Raw genomic sequence first — 17,343 nt, 5'->3', positions numbered from 1 at the left:
CACCTGTTTTAACTCATTATCAGTATAAAAGACAACTGTCCACAAAATCAGTCAGTCACACTCTAAACTCCACTATGGCCAAGACCAAAGAGCTGTCGAAGGACACTAAAGACAAAATCCAGATTTCAACCCCATAGAAAATCTGTGGAGGGAGTTGAAAGTCCGTGTTGCCAAACGACAGCTCCTAAACATCACTGCTCTAGAGGAGATCTGCATGGAGGAATGGGCCAAATTACCGGCAGCAGCGTGTGAAAAGCTTGTTAAGAGTTACAGAAAATGTTTGGCCTCCGTTATTGCCAACAAAGGGTACTGTACATAACAAAGTATTTAGATGAACTTTTGGTATTGACCAAATACTTATTTTCCACCATGATTTGCAAATAAATTCTTTAAAAATCTAACAATGTGATTTTCTGTTTTTTTTTTCTCCACATTCTGTCACTCATGATTGAGGTTTACTCATGTTGACAATTACAGGCCTAATATTTTCAAGTGGGAGAACTTGCACAATTAGAGGTTAACTAAATACTTATTTGCCCCACTGTAAATGGAATGATTCAAGTGTGTTTGGCTGTTGTTTTATTCCGGTTTTAACCCACTTATATAATTTAATGTGGTGTGTTAGTAGTGCTTGGAATGGATTAGGGTATTTACATGTAAAACGCATATCTATTTACGAAATGTTCTTGTTACGAGACTACCTCCAGAACCAATTAATGTCGTAAGTAGAGGTACCACTGTAGTAATATATGCAGTATATGGATGGATAAAGAGCTCTGTAATAGGATAATGGTACTTGACTAGGATAATTTCAATCTGGTCTTTCTCATTTGAGAGAAATGTTTCAATAAACTCATTACAATGGACAGCTATTCAAAAGTTGACACTTGAATCCTTTAACCTTTTATAGAACAAGTGACTATTTTCGATCATTGAAAAAATCTTAAATATTAGCAATTATTGATGAAGCTACCTGTCCAATTCATTTGAACTTGTAAGACTGGCTGTGAATTTTCATGTTCCAGTGCCGTTGAGGGCGCTAGATATCCAATCCGTTTTGACTGGGAGGGAGTAATGGACGAACATTAATTCACACCTACACAAACTCAAATGAACTTACTTCGTGCGTGCCATGTGAGAAGTTCATTCTTGCAATGTTCATCCCGGCCATGATCATCTCCTTGGCCATGGCGACGGACCGAGAGGCCGGTCCTATAAGATGACATTTTCAAGAGAAATATATGTAAAAAATATATTTTAGGAAATATTTTTTGGTACTAAAGTCAGGGGTGAAAGTGGCTAGAATTTCTTGCCGGAACTCCCTGACATAAAGGTCGGCACGGAGCTTGTCCCCCCCCCCCCCCTTTTTTTGAGGGGGAGGGGGGTGTCAAATCTCCTGAAATAACCGAAATGCTAAATCTTCTTTTGGCAGAGTTATACATATAACCAACAACAAAACACAACAGGTTTTAGATACGCATTAGGTACTGCATTACACTGAAACAAGGCAGATGAGTCAAATGAACAGTGTTATTTTCGTCAATGATGACGATAACGAAAATATTCGTCAACGATCACATTTTTCATGACAATGACATCACGATGTCGAGCTCTAAACGTGTCTTCAGAGACCAAAACATAACGAAATGGATGCCAGTTGACGCCTGGTGAGACGAGAACGAGACGAAAATTCATCATAGTTTCCGTCACAAGTTCTGATGTGTGTGATATTTTCTTATCGTATGTGTAGTTAGCACGCATTTTAGCAGTGTTTGCTCATGTCACTCATGTGACGTGCTGCGCCTCCCCCTAGTCCCCCCGCCCCCCACACAGGATTAAGCGTGTGCCTATTCTAGGCTGTTTTTGTGAAACACATGTGTCAGATGCTGCTTGGTGAGTTTGGTTTTCTTATCTTGGCTATGGCATGTTGGTTTGGCCTTTAACGGTCTGTGCTGAGTGATCATCACACACTAAACTAATTGGTAGCATTAGCATTGCAGTCACGTTAGCATAGCGTTCGCGTTGGAATTAGCATTTAGCGTGGTGGAAAACTTTTTACGTACAGTTCGTGGCGTCTAGGTGTGTTTAATTAATTGCAAATAATTTGCTGTTTTCCTGCTGAGTGTGTATTATCATCATGAAGATGTTGATGTCCTTGTAGACGCTACAATCATGTGCTCGTCTATCAATGTTCATTCGAAATTGTTGGAAATCTTTTATTCATTCATTCATGGACTAAAATTTTTTAAGTTTATAGATGAAAAAATTTCAAGAATTGTCAACTAAAACTTGACGAAATTTGTCTGTTTTTGTCGACTAAAAGTAGATGAAGACGAACACATTTTGAAATAACTAAAATATGACTAATACTAAAAAGTAGGACGATTAAAAGAGCTGCCAAAAACAAGACTAAAAATGAGAAACTGACTTTCATTCAAAATTGTATTTTTTCAGTGATTTGAAAAAAATCCATCTAAAACTTAATCTTATTTTTATTTTCCCTCATTTCCTCAGATCTAAAGGAAAAACCTCAATTTTAACTATTTATGAACATATGATGTACATTACAATGGAAGATAATGCAAACATTGCCTTCTTTTTAAAGATAAGGAAATAAATAAGTAGCTAACTAACATAAATGAAATAAATGAACAAAAATAAGTTCAAAGTGCACATTAACATGGAAGATGTTCTGAACCTACCAGTTACAGCAAATAAAACAAAATAAAATGAAATAAAAACCTCTTCAACTCTTTCCTTTCTCTAAAAGATCTGATCAATTTTCCTTTGCATTTCCCTTTTTTATCACATTAATTCAACAAGCTTGTTACCCCCCCGCCCCCATTTTTGCTCTAAAAAAAACACACAAAAAAAGTGCATTTGAACCACTCAAACCTATCTATCCTTGCTGATCACATGTCAGTATGTCAGTCAATTGAACGGACAGCAGAGACCAGTGTGGTTTGCTGTGCGTATGTGCACATCGACACAACTTGTCAAACTCAGATACTGAGATATAGACGCTGGGAAGAACTATGTGGATTAAATAAATAAATAATAAATATCGATGGAAACAGGTTACACTCCACAAGCACTTTGTTAGGCTTGTTGTTGACACTTATGTATTTAAATCTAAATTTAAATTAGTAGATTGTTCTTCTTGGAGATGCGTGTGTGGCTGCCTGACAGTATTTTTTCAACGTGGGGTTTTGACAGTCGGTGTCATATTTTCGGTATCCGCCTCGTTCCGGCCCTGAATCTTTTACTGGACCGATGTTCCGGACTGTTGCGTCCCACTTTCACCTCTCACTATAGTCACACTTCAGTCGAGGTGCAACAATTAATCGATTAATCAACAGCTAATCAATTAAAAACTAATCGACAACTATTTTGATTACCGATTAATCGTTTAGGACCTTCTTCACCTTAACTTGTCTAAATTGTTGGAATTATTACATATATATAACTTCTCAGTTGTAAATATCCTCAGCTTTCTTCATTATATTGTTGTTAAGCCAAAGTACGACATGAACAAAAATCAGCTTTTAAACAACAGTTCACATTTTTGCCAGTTTTCGGACATTTTACTGTCTAAACTAGCTTCTTAATAAGGCTGCAACAACTACTCAATTAAATCGATACGGTTGTATACTAGCAGTAATAAAATAATAATACTGTATTAGCCCGAATATAAGACGGTGTTTTTTGCATTGAAATAACACTGAAAAAGAGGGGGTCGTCTTATATTTGCGGTCTAGACATTATACCCATTCACGACGCCAGATGGCGCCAAATATCATTGAAGCGGTGTTCTGTCATGATAGATCTCAGCTACTCTCCCCATTCACGACGCTAGATGGCGCCAGATATCATTGAAGCGATGTTCTGTCATGACAGATCTCAGCTACTCTCCCCATTCACGACGCAAGATGGCGCCAGATATCATTGAAGCGATATTCTGTCATGACAAAGCTCAGCTGCTCTTTTTAGTTTAACCAGTTTGCATTATTTTATTGCAATGTTTTTCCTTATTCAGATTTGTTTCAAGATTACAGTTACAGTTAGACTTCACTTTGATGGTTAATGCAGTTATTGAAAATTTGTTGTTTTATCTCAATAGATTGGTTTATTTACATTTCAAAAACCAGAAGCCATTCATTTACGAATGTGATTGCACTTTAGTTTACATATTTAAATGTTCAGATATTAAGATTTGAATGAGGCAAAATAACATGCTTTTTCTCTGAAATATATTTTTATAATCATTTGTTTCGGATGTACTGTAATTATTTTCTGTATAAAAATTAATTTGGTGTTCAAAAAGTCTTTTTTCAAACTTGAGTCTTGAAAAAGAGGGGTCGTCTTATAATCAGGGCCATCTTATATTCGGGCCAATACGGTAATAATAATTAAAAAAAAAAGATAAATAAAAACCTGTAATAGAATGTTATTTTAGAAGGAAACAGTCATCCATTTTGTCTTCATTGCTGCTTACAACATGCCAAAAACAACTTAAAGGTAAATTGTGAAGGTAATTGAAAGAAGTGACATTTTTCCAATTAATTGTTTAATTAATTGTCCAATTAATCGATTATGAAAACAATCGTTAGTTGCAGCCCTACACTTCAGTATAAGTTGCACCAACCAAACTATGAACAACATGTATGACTAATGCTCCAGAAAATACAGTAACTGTCATTAATGTTTTGGGAGTGTATTTCTGACCAATTGTGCAGATGATGCCAGTGTTGCGGGACACGGCAGGCTCTGAGTCGATGTCCAGCAGGCACATGTGCTCGATGAAGGTGTCAGCCATGGCAGCGTGCAGCTGCTGGGTGTGGATGATGGAGGACTCCTTTGACTTGGACATGATTGGACACGTGCCTTCGGGACTACACCTGCAGGAAGATATCAGACGAAGAGATTGATTTGTAGTTGGTGATCAGGATTTTTATTCAAGTCTACTTGAAGACTTTTGACAGGCCCTGGAATTAGTCTTAGAACAGGATAAGATCAAATACTGTATCAGTTTTCCATGACTATTATGTTCAATGCTCAAATGTTCGAAGTGTTATCAGTATGATTTACTTTACCACAACTACAACAATTACTAAACATTTTGTACAATAAATACGACTGCTGGGTGAAGAGTTCGTTCGAAATATTTGACCTGGTAGAGCACAATTAGTCAGAATTACCTTTTTTTTTTTTTTTTTTTTAATAGTGAGGGTTTTGGTGTATTCAAAAAGGCACTCTGTAAGTGTAAGGTAATGAGAGAATGTTCTTGTAAACATTTCTGACATCTTGTTGGATACCATTTACAAAATCAGATTTTTGAGCAATTTACGATTTTTATTTCAGGGTGATAGAACTTTGATTTTTAAAAATATGTTTCTGAAATGTTTCATAGGGAAGTGTCAGTTTTGAAAAATCACACCAAATGAAGCATTTTTCCCTTTTGTCTCGGAATCTCTGCGATTTCCAACTCATTTTACTACACATGTCAAAATTAGGCTTCCGTACAGTAAGATGCAAGCCAATAATACACAAGAGAATTACCGTAGAACACCGTACAACAACAAATTCACAAGGTCTGCATTCCTATTCACCGTATGGTATTGGCCATTAACCCTTTCATGCACAAATTGTCATGTTTTTATTATATTCACAATGGTCAGGGGTCCCAGACGTATGGCTCAAGGGCCTATAGCAGAGCCCATTTGGCAATCAATTGCAGTATTAGATTTGCATGCACGTACTGTATTTTGCACTGGGCATTAAAAAAATATGTAAATAATTTGAAGCAAAATGAATTAATTAATTGCAGGATCCAATTTAGAAAAAAAAAAAAATATATATATATATATAGTAATTCATTTTTTAAAAAATCAAAAAATAAAACACATTGTAATATGTTGAATAAAAGAAAAAAGGCATATATTAAAATAGATGTGGCATATGTGTATTTTGCGCTGGGAATTTTATTTATTTATTTTATTGATTTTGTTTCATAAATCTCTTGTGAATTTACATAGTTTCACGCTATAACTGGAAGGGGCAGCCCCTTCCAGCTGAAATTGATTGGATTGGAATATCAATTTCCCCCCTTTTTTTTTTTTTTTTTTTTTTAAACTAACTACAACAACACGTGCTCTGTGACCTGGGCTGGCAGTGAATGCACGGGCATAGGTTTGCATAAGGATATAACACTAGCAACTTTTCAGGATGCTCAAATTGTCCCCACCAACTTTTAAGCAACCTTATTTGCATTAAACAATGAGTTCAGTTATAGAGGTAGTTTAAATTGTCTTCCTATATATTGTAAGGATAGACTAGACCCTACCATTGTTAAGTGAATTATTTTTACTGTGTTCGGACTTAAGTTTATCCCTTTTCACTTGCTGAATGTGCCAGTCCATTTTCCCCCCTCAAACGCACATTTCATTGGCTGATGACTTGACCCCACCCCTCCCACACAGCCCCGACAGATTAATGTCGAAAACATGCCGCCTCCTCCGTACCCTTCGAAGGGGTGAGATATTAGAAGTTCTTTCGGCTAGCAGCAGCCACTGTAATTAATGTAAAAAGACGTCAATGTTGCGGAGTTGTGGGAAACATCAGTAATTTTGCTACTGAAAGTCCGATCTGCATTACAGTTTGCATAACATTAAACTCTGTAAACTTGCTAACCTGCAAAACTAATGCGGGCAGGCCAGCCTCATCAAGGAACAACAAAGTCAAGCTAGCCGTCCCTCATTTGGATCATTGTTTGGATTATATGCATTGTGGTAAGGCAATGCGGTGACTTCAGAGTGCAAGGCCTTTATTTGGGAAGAAAAAAAATAAAAGAAAAAGGGGGGCGCTATCCATGAGTCCACTTCAGGGGGACACTGACATGAACATGAACAGGCATGAAACATCCCACATCAGAATTGAGAGTACTTTGGTGCAAGTCTTGGGGTAGTCTAGTATGCAGCAGATGTTGATCAGTCCTTGGATATATGAGATTTTTTTTTCATTATTATTTTTTTTTTCCCAAATCACTTTTATATTAATACTTTGGTAACACTTTAGAATAAGCGTCCCTTAATTAACATTAGTTAATGCATTTTTAGACAATAACTAATGTTTAAGTAACATGATAATAATTTATTTAATCCCATATCTAACATTTATTAATATATTAATTAACATGAGTTAATGCATTAAGTTAATGCCTTAGTTCATGCATTTTAAGACAATGACTAATGTTTAGGTCATAATAATTAATTAATTATAATAATTATAATAATTCATATAATCCCTTATTTAACAATTAGTAATATATTAATTAGCATTAATCAATGCATTTGTTAATGCATAACCAGACAGTAACTAATAGTTTGGTAAACATTTTTAAACAATACAGGTCTATATAGAGTTCGGGTTTAGGGTTAGGGTTTGTTAAGCTAAGCATTTATAATTTCTTAGTTAAGGAACACATGTGCTACACTTTACAATAAGGGTCCAAAAAACATTCAGTAATGGTTAATTAAGGTTAAGTAATACTTATGAGGTACGTTCACGTGAAATAATACCATACTCAAGGTTAGGTTATAATATATAATATAGTATATAATACATTACTTAACATTAATTCAATGAAACATTAGTGCATTAATAAATAGTTATTAATGTACACTGGTACTAGAAAGTGATTATGTTATTTAAAAATTAGAAACATTGCTCTGTGAGTCCTTGGGTGCTGCTAGCCTAACCTTAAGTATGGTATTATTTCACGTGAACGTACCTCATAAGTATTACTTAACCTTAATTAACCATTAATGAATGTTTTTTGGACCCTTATTGTAAAGTGTAGCACATGCGTCCCTTAACTAAGAAATTATACATGCTTAAGTTAACAAACCCTAACCCTAAACCCTAACCCTATATAGGCTTTTTTTAAAATTGTATTTTACCAAACCAATTGCTACTGTCTGGTTATGCATTAACTAATGCTTTAACTCATGTTAATTAATATATTAATAAATGTTAGATAAGCAATTATATTAATTATTGTAATGTTACTTAAACATTAGTTATTGTCTATTGTCTAATGTTAATTAACTGACCCTTATTGCAAAGTGTTACCGATACTTTAGTTTGAGTCTAGGGGGGCTCCAGTGTTTCCCAGAAGTACACCCATTCTTGGATAATTCCCGTTTTTTTTTTTTTTTTTTTTTTTTTAACAAACTGACTTGCACTTCAAAATGTTTCCTTAGTAGTTTTTGAAAACAAAGGTTTGAATTGAACTTGTATCACCTGAACCAATACACATGAAAATTAGTATAAACCAATAGAGACTTATTTTGCATTGATCATTTAGCCTATCGTTTAATTAGGTTCATATTCATGAGAAATGTACCCCTGACCCCTGTTCAATAGTGTGTTTGGTTGTATTAATGTCCCGTCCCCAACAAAAAGTTTACATGCAGGTTATGCTGTTATATCATCCCTACTAACATAGAGACCAAACCTTACGCCCTTGAGTGAATGAGTTAAGCTAATGATAACTTTTGAATAGATGTCCACTGTAGTGACAACTGTCCCTTAAAGGGTTAATGGTATGAGTGGGCAGACGTGCAGTGAGACAGTGGTTTTCGTGTGAGCTGATCAAACAGCCGGCATGCATAAAGCAACAAGGACAGAAAAGTGCCTGACTGGCTGCGCTCTCCACATTCCACCGGGAGTTCGTGTGGAGCTGAAGGAGAGGAGCATGTCACATGGACTTGAAGTTGAAACACAGTCACAAACAGGGGCTACAGTCTATTGTTGAAAAATAAGTGAGACATCACCGCTATTGGTGTATGTGAGACGCACAACCGACAACTGTTGTTGAGTCTGAGAGCGTGCTGGCCCACAGCACTGACCCTAAAATAACCACCTGGGGGTATTTCTGGGCAGTGGACAAATGCTATGAATGTCTTTTCGTTTTGATAGCATGATAGCACACGCACAGGCTTATGCTTAAATTAGATTTGTTGGGGAAGTCTCATCAAATTTGGGGTAAGCATTAGCGGTGCCGCGTGTTTAACCGTTTCGGGGACAATGGTCACCACAGTTGATAGCTATTCAAAAGTTGAATCTTAAGACCTTTAAGCCTATATAGCAGGGGTCCCCAAACTTTTTCCTGTGAGGGCCACATGACTTTTCCCTTCTCTGATGAGGGGCTGGGGTCAGTTTGTATCAGAAAAAGTGTGACAATTGCAGGAGTGCCTAAATGTATAAAATTATTGCTTTTCAGAAAGCCACAATCAAATAACCCTTTCCGGATTCTTCACGGAACAAAAGTAGATAAAATAAAAATAATAATATAATATAAAATAATAATAATAAATAGTAACAACACTATTAATTTAATAGATAATAACCAAATAACCCTCTCGGAGTTCTTCACAGAAAAAGGCCAGGAAATAAATAACACTATTGAGAAGAGAAAAAAAAATTTCAGAATGCTCTCTGGTATTGTTCAGGGGGCCGGACCCAATGTGGAGGCGGGCCGTATCCGGCCCGCGGGCCGTAATTTGGGGACCACTGCTATACAGTATGAGGTAAGTTACTATCTTTGGGCATTAAAAAACTTAAAGATTAGCTTTTTTTTTTTTTTTTTTTAATAACTATTCTTTATTGTTCAATTTTATTTTATTTGTATTTTTCTTACATATTTATAAATGCATTTATAAATTAATTCAAATGTTACTAAAAGTTCAATCAATGAAATTAAAATGAATAAAAACAGAAATACACACTTGCAACAGTCTAAGTAAAACTCCAAATAATTTTTTTTTCATAGCACCTTTTTTTCCCGGGCTATAAGTCGCTCCTGTGTATAAGTCGTACCAGCCAAGAATGCACAATGAAGAGGAAAAACAAACTATATAGGTCGCACTGGACTATAAGCCGCAATTGTGGGGAATTTTTAAAATTTATTTATCAGAAACCAAAAACAAATGAATGAACGTTCGTTTCTTTATTCATTCACCCGTCCCAGTGAAAATGGATTGGGCGTCAAGCGCCAACATCAGCGTTAGCCAATGAGTTAAATGAGTGCCCTATAAGGTTAAAAATAATAACTTGTGCTTGAAAGGCTTAATATATGAATGTAACTCTGTACTTAAAAAACTAGAGACGTCTTTATGAATTTGAATATCAGGTTAAAAATTTTCAGTTCAAACTATATTGATTATTTGAGTAAAGTGAACTAATTCATCTTGTAATTTTTATTTTATTTTTTTTAGGATTAAGTTAACATCATTCTAATTCTTCACCTCAAGTTAGTGGTCAAAATTGGTCCATAAAAAAATATTAACGTAAAATAAAGTATTAATGTAAAATAATGTAAATGTAATTTTCCACGACAATATTCCAATTCATTGAAATAGACCTGTATGCGGTGAAATGCACTTCAGAGTAAAGCTGAGTAAAGTTGCAAATAAAAACGTAGTGGTGCAAAATTTCCGGGTAAAAATCACTTTTCAGTTTATCATTAACAATTAAGAAACAATAAACACCAAATTGAAAATGGAAGCAACAAAATATAGTTACAGTACTATAAATTCCTGTGATTACAGACTTCCCACGATACATATTGTAATAGGTGTATTCTTCATAAATGTTTTTAATTATATTTTAACCAAATGTCCTGTTGAACTGTTTTCATACCTACATACACACACTTGTATGTGCACTCACCTTCGGGATGAACTTTGCAGGGAACCAAAGCGCCACTTGACTGCCTGTGGCAGCTGGTATTTATGTTACTTGGCTGACTGGAACTACTTTCCTGCCACCAATAGAATTTAGTGCGCGATGAGGGCGTTGGTGCTCCGGTGAGTAGGAAATAACTCCGCCGCTGCATGCATCTCGCATGTATCCATTTTAACGCATTCACTGCGATTAACAGTGAAAGTCATTAAATCCATTTCAACTGGGATGGCTGGCATTGAGTGATCATGTCTCACTGATCGAATCGATCGAATGATCGCTGCCATCCCCCCTTCAAATTGCATTGGACGTCTATTGCCGTCAATGGCAGCCAATGAGAAAAGACTTCCGGCTAGTCAGATTAAGTGGACCACACGTTAGAAATCTTGAAAACATTTGACAAGAGTTAACATTTATCACTAAGCATATGAACATATTTTTGGGATTTTAAAGGGAAAATGATCAATGCTATTATTGCAAAAAGAAAAAAATTACTGCAAAAAGAGTAATAACATAATTAAAATGAATGCCACCTTGGCCGCTGTGAATACAGTGTATATATATTACGTTGATATACTGTACAATATGTAGTATGATACATTAATGTAGACCTGTGAAAACTTATTCTCCAATTACAAGTCCAATTTAGTCAAAATACTATAGTATTTGTCAACATTCTCAAAGGATAAATAGTTTTAACGCAGTTATTTGAAATTTTTTTACATGGTCGCCATTTTTAGAAACTTAGTGATTTTTTTCATTTACTGTTTTCATTTACTTTATTGTTTTAAATACACAGCATGTACAGTAAATCTGTTGTCTCATTTAACACTTTTGTCATAAATTGTTAACTGCAACTTTTTGCAGTTGGGTAATAACATTTTCTCTGTTACATTTACTTGAGTAACTTTTTGAGAAAAATGTACTTCTCTGAGTAGTTTTACAAAGCTATACTCTTTACTTTTACTTAAGTAGATTTGTAAAGAAGAAACGCTACTTCAATACTTTGGCTACACGAGTCGTTACATTTTTTTCTCTTCTTTACTCTACATATTATATTTTCCTTTTTTTTTTTTTTTTTGCCAGCAATGCCAACAGTAGCTCTACCAGTTTCACGAATGAGACGTCACAACAATAATCACATAACTCCATTATAACAACCACACTCAAGCTTGCCGTTCTACGATCACGTCAGCCAGATCAATCACATGGCGTCTTTAAAGCACCGTAAAAAATTAAGTATTTGACATGGAGTGCTGCCCTCAACATGAATCGAAAGTGCAGATTTTAACCTCGCTCCCAGTTTTTATTTGGCACCGATTGACCACGGAAAACCGGTGATATGATCCTTTTAGTTTCATTTTAGGAACTATGAAAGAACTATTCACTATTCAACTATTCAAACTAGGAACTTTTTTCTCCCGGAGAGGGCACTCATGCTGTTTTGACGAATGATGCGTCATTTCGGTAATTTTTTTTCTCTCGCTGGAATTCAATGATCCCCCACCCCCCCTTTGGCTTAATGTGATAATGTAATGGGTTATTGTACAGTATCATAACAACAGTTAATATAGATATCTTTGTGCTGACAAAAAAATAATTTAACAAAACTTACTTGAGTATTCTTTTAACCAAAAACAGGTTTACTTGTACTCGAGTACATTTTTTGGATGACTACTTTTACTAGAGTAATTTTATTTTGAAGTAACGCTACTCTTACTTGAGTAAAATTTTTGGCTACTCGCTCGCTGCCTCCAATACCCACGGAACTGAAACATAAAAATCTTTCCGGATGAGCGAAAAAATAAAAATAAAAAAATCAGGTCACCCGCCACTCATTGCACTAATGAATGTAGATTTCCTATTTGGAAAAAAAAAAAAAGGGGGGGGGAGATAAGTATCATTTTATTAGTTCTCAAGACTAATTAATGATAGGATAATGACCATCTGCAGCATTACTGAGAAGCTCCATGATCTGCTAATGCTGAATTTCCATGTAACACGAAACGATGAATATAATAAGATCACCAGTGAGACAGATGCTCCATACTGCACATATCGTGCAGTACATATCGTACACGTACAGTAGTTAGTCAGCACTGCCCTGCAGATACATATGTCAGATAAGTGTCATGTATAGAACTCTCTATAAAAATAGTCATCCTCCAGTATGTCATGTCACCAGGCAAATCTTGTACATACCATTCCAACATTACCATGTATGCTGTATTTGTGTCCTGATTGATAGCGTTATTCGCCTGTCTAATGTTGTCATTGCATGTGAATGTTAATGGGAAAAAAATGCAAATGAAAAGAAAATAGGAGGACGTCTGAAATTTCAATCATAGATGCATTTCCATTTATAGAGACATAATCTGACAAAAAAAATCCAGAAATCGCATTGTATGATTTTTAAAAATAATTTATTTGTATTTACTGAGGTTCAGAACTATTTGTACCCCTGAGAAAATCAGTGCTAATATTTGGTGCAGAAGCCTTTGTTTGCAATTACAGAAGACAGACGCTTTCTGTAGTTCTTCACCAGATTGTCACATATGGAAACAGAGATTTTGGCCCATTTCTCCACACAAATCTTCTCTACATCTGTCAGATTTCGCCAGTCCTTGGTGGATTTACTGGTATGTTTTGGGTCATGTCATGTTGCAGGGTTCGGTTTCACTTCAGCTTTAATTTTTTCACAGATGATCTCACATGTTCCTCAAGCACCCTCTGATACACGATACAATTCATGGTGGATTCTAGGATGGTGAGCTGGCCAGGACCTACTGCAGCAAAGCATGGCCGAACCATGACACTTCCACCTCCATGCTTCACAGTTGGTATGAGGTTCTTTTCCTGGAATGCTGCACTGAGTTTACACCAAACATGTCCTCTGTTCTGGTGTCCAAATAATTCCATTTTAGATTAATCTATCCAGAGAACATTATTCCAGAAGTCCTGGTCTTTGTCTACATTCTCTCTGGCAACTTTGGTCTGGCCTTCAAGTTCTTCTTGGAGAGCAAAGGTTTCCTCCTTGCACACCTCCCATGAAGGTTAAACTTGTGCAGTCTCTTTCTGAATGTAGAGGCATGCACTTTCACATCAACAGTAGCAAGAGCCTGCTGTAGGTCCAATGATGACATTTTAGGGTTTTTGGAGACTTTCAGCATCTTGCAGTCTGCTCTCGGGGTGAATTTGCTTGGACGGCCAGACCTAGGCATGTTGGCAGTTGTTTAGGATGTCCTCCACTTGTAGACTATTTTCCGGACAGCGGAATGGCTGATTTTATATTCTTTTGAGATCTTTTGAAATCCCTTACCAGACTCATAAGCGTCTACAATCTTCTTTCTGAAGGCCTCAGACAGCTCCCTTGATCTCACCATGGTGTTTTCTCTCACGTCAACAGTCAGGGGCACACCAAACTAAATATGAGGTTTAAATAAGGCAAGCCTTCTTCAAAACACTGGGTAACAATGTTCTCATGTGTACCTGATGTGATACCTCTGTATGTGATTTTAGCCAATTTAGTGTAGTTAGGATTGAATGTGTGGGTGTCCTAATGTATTCCTCAACAGAAATGTATTTAAAGTTACATATAAAAAGGTCTTTTTCCCTGTTTTAATTGTTTAGTTCTATTACTTCAATCTCTCAAGATTGTTAAAATTGAAATTAAATATCCATATGACCAAACATGTTTGAAAACACACAGGCTTCCACAGGGTGTCCTAATTTTTCCATATGACTGTTCATGGAGCCCCAGTCCGAGGTAGATTATCAGTCATGTTTCGCCTTTATAATTTTCTAACAATTGCTGCAACTTTTGATTTATTCTCACCAAACTGCTTTCCAATTGTGCCATAGCCTTTTCCAGCTTTGTGGAGCTCAACATTTTTTTTCTCTGGTGTCTTTTGAATTCTCTGTGGTCTTGCCCATGGTAGAAGTTGGATTATGACTGACTGAGGGGTGCAAAGGTGACAATAATAAGATCAAACGGGTGAGACTTTGTTAAGGTAGACTGACAACTCTTCGAATGTCATAATGATTGTTGATTCACAGGGGTACAAATACTACACCAGTAAATTTCAAACAAATTATTAAAAAAAAAAAAAAAAAAAAAAAATCATACAATGCGATTTCTGGATTTTTTTCTGCAAATTACGTCTCTATGAGTGGAAATGCATCTATGTCATTTTTAGCTTAGTATATGACGTCCAATATTTCGTAAAAAAAAAAAAAAAAAAAAGACTTTAAATAATTATTCACTCGCATATTTTAAACTTTTAAACAAATTATGTCACAATGAAAAAAATGTCTTTGGACAGAAGGACAGTTTTTATTTTTACTGCTCACAGAATCAGCTCCTTTGCAATGGTGTGGGGTTATTTTTCACTGAGCATGCTAACAGTAAACACTGGTTTACTGATATAACACTGACAAAGCGGGACAATTGTTGTCACTATTCGGCACGTTTTCGCTGAAAAACAAATCACGCGGCTTATCAATGAGATTGGGGTCTGATGCAGGGGTGTCCAAACTTTTTGCAAAGGGGGCCAGATTTTGAGTGGTAAAAATGTGGGGGACCGACTAGGCTGACGTCCTTTACGTAGAACAATATAAGCAAATTTTAGCAAGCCATTCTGTGTGTCACATTTGCTTCATTTTTTTTTTTTTTTAATTGCTAATTTAAACAATCTCGCAAGTAGCCTTTGAGGCGTTCTCTTTTGACTCTCAGGCTCTTGCGAAATACTGCTGCTGTGAAATTAAACTTGCTTCAAATTTCTCACTGCATATCTTCCCTGTAATCTTGTCGTACATGTCAGCATGTCTTGTTTGGTAATATCGCCTCACTCTTTAAAAACAGCTACTCTTTGCAAATGAGGCAGACACAGTTGTTGGATATTTTAGTGAAGAAATAGTCCAATTTCCACCTATCCTTGATGCGTCGGCGTCGCAGTCAACTTTTGTTGTTGTTGATTGTCGCCATTTTAGAAAATTAGCAGTCAAGGGTCACACGGGGTAATGTTGCTTAGAGTGCTGCTGCCTTTTAGTGGGTAAATGAGAAGCAGCATTTAGTGTGTAAGCTACTTCATATGTTGGTAGCAGTACTGCTGACCAATTTATTAAGTCTGTGTGCGGGCCAGACATTATTGATATGACAGAGGCTGGGGGCCGGATGAAATTTGACCACGGGCCGCATTTGGCCCCCAGGCCGCACTGGGTCGCTGCCGAGTCTGGCCGGAAAACGGCTTTCGAAAACGGCGCACAGCTCTTCAGCTCTTTTCTGTGTGCTCTTGCTTAGTTCAAAAATACTGCGCGCACTCTGAAAATGAGAGCGCCACTGCCACCTACTGAGTGGATGTGCAAGTACACTTTATTCTAGTACGGCAAAAAAAAAAAAAAAAAAAAAAAAAAAAAAAAAACCTCTTGTGTTGAAGGACAAAGTAGGCTAAACTAACATGTAGTTCCATCTATTGGTTAAGTTAAATTAAATCCAGACAATTTATTGTGGAAGTTTTCAAAATGTTTCTTTTGTAGTTTTTTTTAAAAACAAAAGATTTGAATCGAACGGTGTATCATCTGAATCAATACACATTAAAGTTAGTATAAATCAATAGATTTATTTTGCATTCTGGATTATGGTTCATAAATATATTGCATACTCGCACACCAATTGTCCCTTGTCTGCTTTGGTGTCCACTTTCCAGCGCATCCTAACAATATTTTAGAATATGCTTCGCAAATAAAGAAATCCTTTATCTTTTGGCTCATCTACATCAATAGATCGCTTTATATTGATGCTTCGTTGTAGCTCCTAGCTAAGGTACATGTATGTAAAGTGCGTAGCGGTTTAATAATTTTATTCTCGTAGTACCAGTACGACTTTATTCTCATTTTGTCCTCTGCTTTATTTGGCCCTAACCCTTCATTGCACTGATCTTTTTTCCAGAAAAACGGAGAAAAAAAAAAATTTTTTAAAAAAACAACCATCATAAAAAAATATTTAAAAAAAGAAAAAAAAATCCCCCCCAAATCACTTATAAAAACAAAGTTGGGGAAAAAAGATTAATTCAAAATAATCCCAAAAATATTAAGAAAAACATAATTTTTCAAATTTCCTGTGAATGCAATATGCTTCTGTAATTCTACTGTATATTTTACTGATTAATAAAAATCTATTTTAACCCCCCCCCCCCCCCCCAAAAAAAAAAAAAAAAAAAAAAAAAAAGATTAATTTTCTGAACTGTTTATGCTCACATGGGTCGTGGGCGTGCTGGAACATATCCCAGCTAACAACAGACAGGAGGCAGTGTTACCAAAATAAGATCAATAAAAATGATAATTATAATTGGGATTATATTTGGACATCACATTTTGGGCCAAATGTTAACATTGTGTGCAATATGACCCAAAAATGTGATGTCCGTGTATGTGTTCGGCAGGTCTTTATGTGGTCGTTTTTTTTTTTTTCAAATGACCATAACAATAGGCACTTCCTCTTTAAGGGGTCGATTTCCTGGATATCCAGTTCAGGTCACAGGTAGACGATAGGACAATTATTATGTGGACAAAAACAAAACAATTAAAAAAAATTAATAATGC

At 35.9% G+C, this 17,343-nt stretch overlaps 1 protein-coding gene across 1 annotated transcript in view; it reads right to left on the bottom strand.

Moving 5' to 3' along the window:
* Nucleotides 1–10,822, bottom strand: part of LOC130916815 (pyruvate kinase PKM-like) — a 38,964-nt gene extending 28,142 nt beyond the window's left edge. The window contains exons 1-3 of the mRNA XM_057837828.1: nucleotides 10,732–10,822; nucleotides 4,726–4,898; nucleotides 1,121–1,212 (exon numbers count right to left, since the gene is read on the bottom strand). Coding sequence (XP_057693811.1) covers nucleotides 1,121–1,212; nucleotides 4,726–4,870 — 237 coding nt within the window. The 5' untranslated portion in view covers nucleotides 4,871–4,898; nucleotides 10,732–10,822. The remainder of the gene's footprint in view (nucleotides 1–1,120; nucleotides 1,213–4,725; nucleotides 4,899–10,731) is intronic.
* Between the last annotated feature and the right edge of the window lie 6,521 nt (nucleotides 10,823–17,343).

This window comes from Corythoichthys intestinalis, chromosome 5 (assembly GCF_030265065.1).
Source record: "Corythoichthys intestinalis isolate RoL2023-P3 chromosome 5, ASM3026506v1, whole genome shotgun sequence".
Lineage (NCBI taxonomy): Eukaryota > Metazoa > Chordata > Actinopteri > Syngnathiformes > Syngnathidae > Corythoichthys > Corythoichthys intestinalis.
Note: the sequence above shows the minus strand (reverse complement) of the source record. Positions and strands in the feature narration are given on the sequence as shown.